The 13,862-nt window shown below is 38.2% G+C and overlaps 1 protein-coding gene across 1 annotated transcript in view; it reads left to right on the forward strand.

Annotated features, from left to right (window-relative positions):
• Nucleotides 1–11,694: 11,694 nt before the first annotated feature.
• The window catches only part of maml3 (mastermind-like transcriptional coactivator 3), a 105,419-nt gene continuing 103,251 nt past the window's right edge, over nucleotides 11,695–13,862 (forward strand). Inside the window, exon 1 of the mRNA XM_079864703.1 lies at nucleotides 11,695–12,721. Coding sequence (XP_079720829.1) covers nucleotides 12,335–12,721 — 387 coding nt within the window. The 5' untranslated portion in view covers nucleotides 11,695–12,334. The remainder of the gene's footprint in view (nucleotides 12,722–13,862) is intronic.

Raw genomic sequence — 13,862 nt, forward strand, 5'->3', positions numbered from 1 at the left:
GTCGTTCTTACAGTATGTTGTTGCCACTTATGCTGTACCTCTTTTTCCTGCTGTAGATGACAACTGTACGAGAGCTTAAAGAGCTATAGTAGGAATATAAAAATAGTTTCCTCTCCATATCTGTTTCAGACGAATATTGTAAGTCACTGTATTTGTATTGTGTTTTGGGGGTTTGGGAAGAGTAAATGCAACATTTCTTATGAAAGTATAAATGTTATGTGATTAATTCTATTTAAACAGTTTGACCTTATATTTTCAAAAGATTTTTAATCAATGGCCTATGCATGTGACTTTTCAATGGGTGTGGTGTCCAAACATGATTTCAGGAGGAATTATTATTATTTTTTACATTTTTGGAGAAATAAACTTGTCTTTTTGTTTTCTGTTTTCCTATAAAAATGAAAAAAGAGGAGAAAGGCAGCAAACAAGAGCGTGGTTGAAAGCACAGGCCAAACGTTTGCTCGCCTCTGCTGTCTGCTGCAGTCTGCTGTTCTGCCATTGATTCTTCAGCCAAGATCCTGGAGCGATGTGCGTTTCCACACAGGTCAGAGAGTATATGTGCAACACATGTTGTCTTTACTTCACTGTAAACATGCTTTGGCTGTGGCAAAAAGCGACAGTGTAAAACAGATTTACTGTGAACACCAGCTGCAGGAAATAAATGAGAAAAAAAACATATAAATATATACAGTGATACAACTGCTCTGGTTGGTAATGCTTCTTTTTTTATGGTTAACATGCTGTAAGAAGATACGGTTTTGTGCACATTTTTGCGCTAATTTTCAAATGTGTACCATACAATATATTCTAAATTTAATAAATATTTTAAAAGTACTGAATGTCCCTTCAAAGATTTAAATGGCTATAAATAATTAATGTAAGTCAAGGGCTAGAGGTAGTGACAATGTATAGGCCTATGTATGTACAGTGAGGAAAATAAGTATTTGAACACCCTGCTATTTTGCAAGTTCTCCCACTTGGAAATCATGGAGGGGTCTGAAATTGTCATCGTAGGTGCATGTCCACTGTGAGAGACATAATCTAAAAAAAAAAAATCTAGAAATCACAATATATGATTTTTTAACTATTTATTTGTATGATACAGCTGCAAATAAGTATTTGAACACCTGTCTATCAGCTAGAATTCTGACCCTCAAAGACCTGTTAGTCTGCCTTTAAAATGTCCACCTCCACTCTATTTATTATCCTAAATTAAATGCACCTGTTTGAGGTCGTTAGCTGCATAAAAACACCTGTCCACCCCATACAATCAGTAAGAATCCAACTACTAACATGGCCAAGACCAAAGAGCTGTTCAAAGACACTAGAGACAAAATTGTACACCTCCACAAGGCTGGAAAGGGCTACGGGGAAATTGCCAAGCAGCTTGGTGAAAAAAGGTCCACTGTTAGAGCAATCATTAGAAAATGGAAGAAGCTAAACATGACTGTCAATCTCCCTCGGACTGGGGCTCCATGCAAGATCTCACCTCCTGGGGTCTCAATGATCCTAAGAAAGGTGAGAAATCAGCCCAGAACTACACGGGAGGAGCTGGTCAATGACCTGAAAAGAGCTGGGACCACCGTTTCCAAGGTTACTGTTGGTAATACACTAAGACGTCATGGTTTGAAATCATGCATGGCACGGAAGGTTCCCTTGCTTAAACCAGCACATGTCAAGGCCCGTCTTAAGTTTGCCAATGACCATTTGGATGATCCAGAGGAGTCATGGGAGAAAGTCATGTGGTCAGATGAGACCAAAATAGAACTTTTTGGTCATAATTCCACTAAACATGTTTGGAGGAAGAAGAATGATGAATACCATCCCAAGAACACCATCCCTACTGTGAAGCATGGGGGTTGTAGCATCATGCTTTGGGGGTGTTTTTCTGTACATGGGACAGGGCGACTGCACTGTATTAGGAGAGGATGACCGGGGCCATGTATTGCGAGATTTTGGGGAACAACCTCCTTCCCTCAGTTAGAGCATTGAAGATGGGTCGAAGCTGGGTCTTCCAATATGACAATGACCCGAAGCACACAGCCAGGATAACCAAGGAGTGGCTCTGTAAGAAGCATATCAAGGTTCTGGCGTGGCCTAGCCAGTCTCCAGACCTAAACCCAATAGAGAATCTTTGGAGGGAGCTCAAACTCCGTGTTTCTCAGCGACAGCCCAGAAACCTGACTGATCTAGAGAAGATCTGTGTGGAGGAGTGGGCCAAAATCCCTCCTGCAGTGTGTGCAAACCTGGTGAAAAACTACAGGAAACGTTTGACCTCTGTAATTGCAAACAAGGGCTACTGTACCAAATATTAACATTGATTTTCTCAGGTGTTCAAATACTTATTTGCAGCTGTATCATACAAATAAATAGTTAAAAAATCATATATTGTGATTTCTGGATTTTTTTTTTTTTAGATTATGTCTCTCACAGTGGACATGCACCTACGATGACAATTTCAGACCCCTCAATGATTTCTAAGTGGGAGAACTTGCAAAATAGCAGGGTGTTCAAATACTTATTTTCCTCACTGTATGTGTTTATATGCACTTTATGCTAAATTACAATAACATAATTATAGGGGTTTTACAAGATATATATATTAGATAGATAGATAGATAGATAGATAGATAGATAGATAGATAGATAGATAGATAGATACCCAGACAGCAACATAGTGTCTGCACAGATCTGGGCCACATCTGGTACATGTGGATTCCATGCGTACCAGATGTGGGCCGGATCTGGGCCGACACTATGTTGCTGTCTGGATGGATGGATGGATGGATGGATGGATGGATGGATGGATGGATGGATGGATGGATGGATGGATGGATGGATAGATAGATAGATAGATAGATAGATAGATAGATAGATAGATAGATAGATAGATAGATAGATAGATAGATAGATAGATAGATAGATTGATTGATTGATTGATTGATTGATTGGCATGATGCTTCATGGCATGATGCGTACACCACTAGGTGTCAGTATCCAAGTCCAAGACAACTGATAGATCAGCCAATTGGCAACATAAAGAAAAAATGACAGAGTGAGCCTTTGTAAATGTAAGCAGCACTCGTATCTTGGTGGATTTGAAGACCTGTGTAAAGTGTCATGATTTAAGGCAGAGCAGACAACGCGCAGTCATGACTGTGCAGAAACTAGGACACCCACACACCTCCCACCCTCTGTATGTTAAGTGACTGCATGTTCGATGCGTGACTGGGAGCATTTCCACGGATCCACGGCACACACCACACACTGCCAGCTCACCTGCCACGGCTTCTCTCCTCTCTTTCTTCTCATAATTCCTCTCCTCAGTTTTCTCCCTTGTGCACATGCCTTTCCCTTTTGTCCTCCAACCTCTTGTCCTAAAAACTCTCATTAATTCTTCTTCTTGAGAGATCCGATTCTTTTTTTGAATACCGAGGGAATGAGTCAGAGATCCCCCTCACTCCTAACACACACACTGACACACTCACACGAATGTCAGTTACTACACACAGGAAGTCACGTATTCAGCGCAGAGCTGCCTGCAAAAATCGCACACACACACACACACACACAGCAGTGGAGTCATGTGTTCAGATTTACCTATGTCGTGTCACACTGTTTTTCTAAACTCCCTGGCTTTTCCTCACCAACGCTTAAACATATTCAAAAGAGTCCCTCTGAAATGAAACATTTAACCCCTCACTCATAACATTATCTAGTATTATTATTCCTATAGATTATAAAAAGCGAGAGAGCATAGCAGTGAAATAACTGCTAAAATGCTCCCGTTTATCCTCTCTTGTGTTTTCTCTCTCCATGGATAGTCAATCTATCAGCTCCATTGATTCTGTTTATCAGCACTCTAATGGATGGGTGACCACATTAAATATTTACAACGTCTCCCAACATCACAGAAAACGTGGACCATACCACTCCTTTCTTTTCCTGATTCAATGCTCGTCCCACGTTTTATGTACTGCAAAAAATGAATAATTCCCGTTATGCTTTCTGAAAATTGTTTCTAAATTAAATTTACTGAGGTTTATGCTTGAAATGAGAAAATGATTGTGGTCAATCAAACAATCAGACTCAACAAAAGGGAATGTTTTTTTTCACCCCCTTGGAAAATAGTTTTTTATACCTCATTAAATTTCATTACAGCATAGATTTTATGTCGTTTTGCTTCCGATTTAAATGTCTCTTGTTTTAAGGATTTTGAAATATACCAGAAAACAATCAATTTTTTTACTGTAAATAACTGTTTTAAATATATTTTAAAATATTATTTACTCCTGTGATGGCAAAGCTGACTATTTTCATTACTCCGGTCTTCAGTGTCACATGATCCTGCAGAAATCATTCATTATTATTATATTAATATTATTATCAATGTTGAAAACATTTATATTTATATTTATATATTTATATTTATATTTTTTCTTGTGGAGACCATGATTTTCTTTGATGAATAGAAAGTTCGAAAGAAATCTATTTTTGTAACATTATAATGTCTTTACGGTCACTTTTGAGTAATTTAATGCATCCCTGCTGAATAAAATTAATTTACCCAGGTGAATAGGGTGAAAAATGATTACTAATAGATATGACCATACTTCCCCAGTTGATTAAGAATTGCAAAAAAAAAAAAAAAAAAAAAATGTATTACAACTGAAATGTTATGTTTAAACATGCAGATGAGGCATTATCTAATTAAACATGCACTAATTTGCAACAATTTCTTGAACATAAACCTGAACATTGGATTAAACCAGGTTCAAAATTCTTGTTTCGTTTTGTTGATATATTAGTGTTGAAGGTTTTTACAGAGGGGATTTTGGATTTCTTTTTTTTTATTACTCCATTAATTAGAAAATACTGCCATCAGTCAGCAAAATAAATACATTTTCACAATTTTTTAAAGAATAAAATGTTGTATAAAATCAGGCAAATTATATGAACAAACCCCTCTGTAGAAACCTTCAGAATATAGATAGGAATAAAACAGTTTGTTGTGTAAGTTCTATGGAAATAGAGATTTCTGACTCATTTTGTGAAAACGACCTTTAAAGATATGTACTGTAATCGAAATCTACAGACACAAATAGATAAACTGCTATAAAAGATACACTTAAAAGTGTATTTTGGATGTTTTCTTTCTACTAGTCTAAAAAAGCACTTTATGAAAAGCCCCAAATTTCAAAATATAGATGCACGAATAAACAGTGTTTTTGCCTGTAGTGTCTCACCTTAAAAAAATCGTACTGATTTTACTTACTAACCCAAAACTTTGAATGATAGTGTAGTCAAAGTAATCAAATTCAGATTCTACAGAGATTCAAGAATAGAGAAATAGATTAAGAGTAAAAGGAGTTCCTGATGAACAAAATTATTGCAGGAGAAGAAAAGTTTTAGGGTCAGATGGGTGATTCATAAATGTTTCATTATAGAGGTTCTGAACATATATGTCTTAAAACAAAAACATCACATCACTGCGCTTTTGTTTAGTTGCTTTCAGTGTTTATATTCAAAGCAAATTTCTGGTGATCAAACAGCTCTACTTCAACAGTTACAGTACATACTGTAACTCTTCGTTACTCTGTAAATGTTACATAAAAGTAATTGTTGGTAATGAATTGTTTGTACGTGCTACAAGTAACAACCTGCTTTAATTACAAACTTTAGGGAAAATGCATGAAGTTAAACGGTCCTCTGACTATCATTCCACGCGGTGCGTTTCAGATAACGTGAAGTGTTTGACACACCTGTTTGTTTATAGATCTGATTGAGTTCTGTAGCTGTTAAACCAAGTGAAAGAACCAGACGTAAAACAAACCAATATCTCAAACACTAAAGTGCAGTTTAACTCCAACAACTAGTGTCAGTATCAACCATTAGAGAAAGTACAGAGAGTCCCAAACCTGGGTGGATGTATTGTTTATATTCCTAGAACTTTGGAAGTAATAGCCCTACTGCTTTTTTTCCCATGAATTGCACTGTGAGGTTGAGATTTACACTGAAAACATTTCGCTCACTCGTTTCCTTGATGGACACGAGGGCAAATAAACATTTGGTTCCTGGGCTACAGTATCACATATATTATTCTTCACCAACAAGAAGTACACAAAATCTTAGAACTACCCACACACATAAACACGGTTCCTCTAGTCTAGAATTTATTTTCAATGCACAATGTATCAATTCTCTTTGCTTTTCTTTAACACTACAACAGCAAAACTGTTCAGAATGTGTTGTGTTGTTTGTCCAACAAGTAAGAGTGAGACCTTGTTAATTAATTGTGATACCATATTTAGAATGACTAACAATTAAAAAACTTAAAGGGGTGGTTGATTATGATTTCACTTTTCTAACTTTAGTTAGTGTGTAATGTTGCTGTTTAAGCATAAACAACATCTGCAACAGTTACAACGCTCAAAGTTCAAAGTAAAGGGAGATGTTTGCTTTTAAAGAAATTTCTTTTTAGGGACTACACTGTAAAAAAACTGCAGCTGTGGTTGCCAGTACTTTACCGTCAAAAATACGGTAGCAACGTTATTGGTTTTACAGACTTAACTTAAAATTTACAGTAATAAACTGTAATTCATTATCTGATATATTGTGAATTTAACATCCTATTGAAGTATTAATATCTGTTTTGTACCATTGTAATACACTGATAACCAACAATTACAGCAGTGATGAGAGTCACATGATCAATCAAAGCTCATCACAAGCAGCTCTTACACAAGAAATGTAATACTAATATAATAGAAGCTGCACAGTGTCATTCACACAAACATTAAACACCATCATGGTAAAACACATGAAATTTTAAAAATGCAATAAACATTAATTTAACAACATTAAATGTAACATAAAACCCTAATGTACATAACTGATTAGAACAAACTAAGAAAACTATGAAGAAACATAGTTATTTTAACAAAAATAGATCAAATGTGAAGTGTCACGCAGGGAATTGTGGGAATGTCAATTTACGGTTTTTCACTGTAAATTATACAATGAGTTGTTCTTTTTCACTTTCAAAAACTGTAAATTTAACTGTATTTTACAGTAAAATTACATTAAATGTACCATTAGATCTATCACAGTTATTTACCGTATATAGTACGGAAACTTTCTGTTAACCAATTAACACATTTTTACAGGTCTTTTACCGTTAAAATCATGATAATTTTTTACAGTGTACATGACATTCCTCTCGGGTTTGTGACATCACTAACCCTAAAATTTACATAAACCCCGCCCCCCGGAACGCGATTAATAGATTATCATGACAGAATATGCTAATCAATGACTAGAAGATAACTACACATAAGCTACAAATTAATCAACTAACCATTCAGAAACGTCCTGTTGCATTCTACATGTTGTCACTTCTTCTTGAGTCTCTCCATCTTTGTCTGACTCCGGTTTGAACATAAAAGGCTAAAAGTTTTTGAAATATTCAGTGCATGTCTGTGTGAGGTAAAAGGACACAAGCTGTTGAAGCTCCGCCCTCTGTGCCGGGAGCAGCAGCTCATTTGCATTTAAAGACACACACACGGAGCGTTTTTGCTCACCCTCAAAAAGTGACATTTTTAACATGCTATATACAAATATCTGTGGGGTATTTTGAGCTAAAACTTTACATATACACTCTGGGGACATCAAAGACTTATTTACATCTTGTGAAAAGGGCATTATACCACCCCTTTAACTTGCATGGTAAATTATGCATCAATATTTAGCCAATTCTCATGTTCAGTAAACATCCTCAGATCATTGTTCTTGTCTGAGACTGAGTTTTTAAAATATATGAAGATTTTAGCATACCTGCTAATTTGATCAAAGATAATTGCAAAAAATTAAAAAAGACAGTCTGTCTGGCACACTTTATTATATACAATTAAAACAGGAGAAAGGCTGATCTTGATGGCCCAGAGAAACAGGTCCAGAATAGTCCCACTAAAATATAGGTTGTTCGCAAACTTTTGGCCTTGACTATATCTGTATATCTGAAAGAGAGAGACAGAGAGAGAGAGAGAGAGGGAGGGAGAGAGGGAGAGAGAGAGAGAATGAATGTGTTTACAATTTGTTTTAGCCCTACTCAGCAAACTAGACTGGGCAGCAGCACTTTTTCACAATTACTCACCCCTCCCCACACACACACCACACCACACACACACTCACTATATTTTTCAAGTATATTGATGTAGTAAGTATATAGACATGTACTAGTATACTTGGAAGTGTACTATTTGCCCACGTTTTAGTGTATAAAAAAAGTATAGGCCTAAGTGTAACAGTAGTAAACATTGAGTACACAACTAATTTACTACTAAGCGAACTTATAGGTATACTTAGTTTACTAGTCAAATACTTGTAGTACATTTTTTAGTTTATGAAAGTGCACTTTGAAGTATACTCTCAGTAAACTATAGTTATAGTTTTATACTGCAGGACTTGTTACTTTTCTTTTAATGGAACGTAACATCATACTTTAGTCACAGACAGACTAAAATGTATGTTTGAGCTGTTTTAACTGAACGCAACTTGCACTGGCATATCTTATGTCAGTGCCATTGTTTTGTCTTTAATGTTTTCTTTTAAAAAATCCTTTAAAAATTAAACTAAGGCCTATACCTGGCTTAATCTAAGCACTGTCTATGAAACCATGCCATAGTTTATTAGTTATATATTATTTTTGCACTTTAAGTACAACCCCAAATCAGAAAAAGTTGGGACACTGTACAAATTGTGAATAAAAACAGAATGCAATGATGTGGAAGTTTCAAATTTCAGTATTTTATTCAGAATACAACATAGATGACATGTCAAATGTTTAAACTGAGAAAATGTATCATTTTAAGGGAAAATAAGTTGATTTTAAATTTCATGGCATCAACACATCCCAAAAAAGTTGGGACAAGGCCATGTTTACCACTGTGTGGCATCCCCTCTTCTTTTTATAACAGTCTGCAAACGTCTGGGGACTGAGGAGACAAGTTGCTCAAGAATGGGACAACATTCCTATTCCTAAACTTGTCTAATACAGGCTTCTAGTTGCTCAACTGTCTTAAGTCTTCTTTGTTGCATCTTCCTCTTTATGAGGCACCAAATGTTTTCTATGGGTGAAAGATCTGGACTGCAGGCTGGCCATTTCAGTACCCGGATCCTTCTTCTACGCAGCCATGATATTGTAATTGATGCAGTATATGGTCTGGCATTGTCATGTTGGAAAATGCAAGGTCTTCCCTGAAAGAGACGACGTCTGGATGGGAGCATATGTTGTTCTAGAACTTGGATATACCTTTCAGCATTGATGGTGCCTTTCCAGATGTGTAAGCTGCCCATGCCACACGCACTCATGCAACCCCATACCATCAGAGATGCAGGCTTCTGAACTGAGCGCTGATAACAACTTGGGTTGTCCTTGTCCGCTTTGGTCTGGATGACATGGCGTCCAAGTTTTCCAAAAAGAACTGCAAATTTTGATTCGTCTGACCACAGAACAGTTTTCCACTTTGCCACGGTCCATTTTTAATGAGCCTTGGCCCAGAGAAAACACCTGCGCTTCTAGATCCTGTTTAGATATGGCTTCTTTTTTGACCTATAGAGTTTTAGCTGGCAACGGCGAATGGCACGGTGGATTGTGTTCACCAACAATGTTTTCTGGAAGTATTCCTGAGCCCATGTTGTGATTTCCATTACAGTAGCATTCCTGTATGTGATGCAGTGCCGTCTAAGTGCCCGAAGATCACGGGCATCCAGTATGGTTTTCCGGCCTTGACCCTTACGCACAGAGATTGTTCCAGATTCTCTGAATCTTTGGATGATATTATGCACTGTAGATGATGATAACTTCAAACTCTTTGCAATTTTTCTCTGAGAAACTCCTTTCTGATATTGCTCCACTATTTTTCGCCGCAGCATTGGGGGAATTGGTGATCCTCTGCCCATCTTGACTTCTGAGAGACACTGCCATTCTGAGAGGCTCTTTTTATACCCAATCATGTTGCCAATTGACCCAATAAGTTGCAAATTGGTCCTCCAGCTGTTCCTTATATGTACATTTAACTTTTCCGGCCTCTTATTGCTACCTGTTTTGGACTGTGTAGCTCTCATGAAATCCAAAATGAGCCAATATTTGGCATGACATTTCAAAATGTCTCACTTTCAACATTTGATATGTTATATATAGTCTATTGTGAATAAAATATAAGTTTATGAGATTTGTAAATTATTCCATTCCTTTTTTACTCACAATTTGTACAGTGTCCCAACTTTTTCTGATTTGGGGTTGTATATTGCTATGTTCCTATTTAGGTATTATTTTTTTTATACTTGTAATATACTTTTAATTACTTTAACTCTTTCCCCACCAGCGTTTTTTAAAAAAAAGTTGCCAGTCAGCGGCATAATTTTTTTGATAATTTTCACAAAACTCCCAGAATTTTGTTGTATGATTATCTGAACATGTGATATATCAAATTTTTGAATTGATTCGATTTTTTGATTTGTGTAATAGCGCCCCCTACTACCGTACTAAAACAGTGAAAATTCCGTCAATGGCGGGGAAATTCCTATGTACACTACCAGTGGACTAAACAAAAATTCACATACTGAGAATTAGGAACATATCTGTTTTCTTCAGAAAATCTATATTTTCAAACAATTTAAGTAAATAAGAGAATACTTTTAAGTATATCTTGATCAAAAGATTGAGTATACAAGAATAGGCCAAATACTTCAGTATAAGTTACGCATTTTTTTAAGTATATTTCTGAGAAGTACATCAAATATATTTCTGTCCGTGTATATCTCAATCCGTGAAAATAAAGCTATTGCAAACAAGCACATGTGTAAGATCCTCACAAACACATTTCCTGTATCAGCAATAAGCACATGCACTTTTATATTGTTTAAGAAAGGAAAAAGGATTCATCATATCAAATTGTGATAGTCTTTTCTTCCCCATTGTGACATATATCCGAGCTAAACGACTTTTTGAACAAGAAAAGATGTACGGCATTTTGAGAATTGATTGGATGGTTGTGGTTTGCAATTGCTGTGATCTCATAAGTGACAGGTTTTCCCTGCACCAGTAAACATTTAATTAGAGGAAAAAAAAGAGATGTTGCTGTAAGATGGAGAGAAAGTTATTTTGATTAAATGTCATGACAGTAGAAATAAAAATGATAATGAAGTGCACAGATAAATCTTTTAGAATAAATACTGAAATATTCCATAAAAAAAACAAGACTGGTCAATTCCATGGTGACTTTAAAGAACACAGAAACCAATACACTGATCAGAAGAAAGTACAATGTAACTTTTAAACTCTGAAGAACCACATAGTCGCTGAACCTAAAAACTATACTGAAGAACCTTATTTTTTAGGTATTCTTTTTTGACCTTTCCTCTTCTATTAGAACACACCATGTAGCCTATAGGTATGTAGGCTATATAAATATATTATTATTAATAAATTTACTTTTTTATATGTTTTTCATTTTGTAATATATTTTATATGTAGGCTATGATAATAGGTTACCCCGTAATACATCACAGTCCTAGTATAGTGCTTTGTACTCTCACGAACTCTGAGTATCAGATGATTCAGATGCAGTACCACAACCCGCCAGTAAAGCGTTACACCGCTCCATCGTTCACCTCCTCTGAAGTCAACATACTGACTCCGCGTCCAGCGCACTAGACTCCGCGCCGTGTTTTCCGCGGAGCTGACGTGCTGCTCGCAGGCTGGTGGCTGCTCTTCGCTCGGCTGTTGTCCTGATATCACTCCGCTAGCATGGAGGAGGGGAGCGCTTGATTATTGTGATGGTGGCAGCTGCTGTACACATTGGCGACTGTAGGATTTCCTCTCCAGCCATCGGGACTTTTAGAAACTGCACACCTTGTTCGCGCTCGTGGAGGGTTTCGCCGACCAAACTAATGCAATGCAAGTTCACGAAACAACTCCGGAGCCTGTTCTCAGCAGACGGCAAAACTTTTTTCAAAAGGACAGCACAATAAAACGACGGGCTCGAAGCAGCGGTGCTTATGCGTGATGGTTGCGAGTAACATCCGGATGTTTGATGGAGCTCCAGTAGAGGCGAGAGAGTAACAGACCCGCTCCTCCACGGTCCCGCACTGTTGTCTATTGAATGGTTGACACGGCGATCCTCCCGGAGGAGGGATTTACACTCATTTAAACGCTTATTTCCTCCCAATTTCACTGTATCTGCCTCCCTGGCGAAGCGGACTTCTGCTCCGCTTCGGAGAGGGGAGAGAGAGAGAGTCAGGGGGGCTTGACAAAGTTCTTCCCGAATCACAGATGATGGGGGATTTTGCCAGCCCCGCTGCCGTACCGACCGGCGGCGGCATTTGCATTAATAACAGTAACTTAAACTCTGCCATTAATGCAACCAACAACAGCACCGGCGGCGGCGGCGGTAACGTGGGCATACCGAAGCACAGCACGGTGGTGGAGCGGCTCCGGCAGCGGATCGAGGGCTGCCGGCGGCACCACGTTAACTGCGAGAGCCGCTACCAGCAAGCGCACGCCGAGCAGCTGGAGCTGGAGCGCCGGGAGACGGTGAATCTGCACCAGCGGACTTTAGAGCTGCGGGCCAAGAAATCCAGCAACAGCAAACAGCAGAGCAAGCAACAAGAGCCCGATTCAACCGCGACCATCGAGCAGAGGAACAACACTCTGATCGCGGTGAGTAGGTTACTGTGTGTGCGTGACTCTTCTTTTAGAGGTGCTTAATGAACACAGTGCTAAACTTTCGCTCTGGCGTCTGTGCTTTCTACACTCGTCGAAACCGAAAACTCCGGCGACGACGGGACAATCACAACAACTTCAATCTATTTACGGACTATTTCTCGTGCTTTAGTGCTCCGAGTAACTTTGGAGGCGTTTAGATACTTTGCAGAGCAGCCCGTATAAAGTTATGTAGTAGTTGATGATGTCATTTGATCTCCTCCTACTTACTACTTGTAGTTCAGGCGTGTTTAGAAAACATGATGGGAATTGAAAATCTACATCAGCTTGCTAATAATTAAAGTAGGCTACGTGAATGTGTTTACTATAACTCAATTAGCACTGGTTTAAGTGTAAAAATTCAATTCAAATTCAACTCCACTAGTTTCAGCTTCTATATAGGGGGGCTGTTTAAAAGGATGCCACTACAGTAGTCTGTTTTTACTTTATTTTCGTAGACATTTCTCTCTCTCTGTGATGCATCTCAATGCAATACAACCCTTCAGCGCGATAATATGGACGTCCTTTGACAAAAAAAGGAAGCATAGCGGTGGTGGGGAAACAAATACACCGCATGAGCATTTATCAGTATGTTACACTCCCGGTTCAGATGCAGCCACAGAAAAGTTACAGTGTTAAAAATCAGTTACTTGAACCTCAACCCATTGCGGAGGAGCATCGTGTCGTTGCCTTTTGTGTCAAGGCGGTGAATTCCTCTTTGATATGCTAAGTGACTCTAATTTCGGAGGGTGACACAGGTAGTTCTCGAAGCGTTAATGGCCGGTGTCGTCGACCTCCCCCTGTGCGATGTGGACATTACTGTGTGTGTGAGCCGGTATATAGGCAACAAACGCTTCACATCGAAGCGATTTAAAGAGACCGCAGCCTCATTGCTTTTCTCTTTTCTCCACATAAGCACTGTGCTGCAGCTAGGTGGCTGTATCAAGTCGAGTTTTAGGGTCTTATGTGTGCGTCTGGCTTCAGACCCCACACAATGGCCGTGTGTCAAAACCTAGAGAGCTGCCTATGTAGACAGCATTTGTGTGTGGAAATTGCTGCACGTGCATGCAAGCTTTCTAGGTACAGCCAGTATTCTCCA

The sequence above is a fragment of the Squalius cephalus genome (genome assembly GCF_949319135.1).
Source record: "Squalius cephalus genome assembly, chromosome: 2".
NCBI classification, from domain to species: domain Eukaryota; kingdom Metazoa; phylum Chordata; class Actinopteri; order Cypriniformes; family Leuciscidae; genus Squalius; species Squalius cephalus.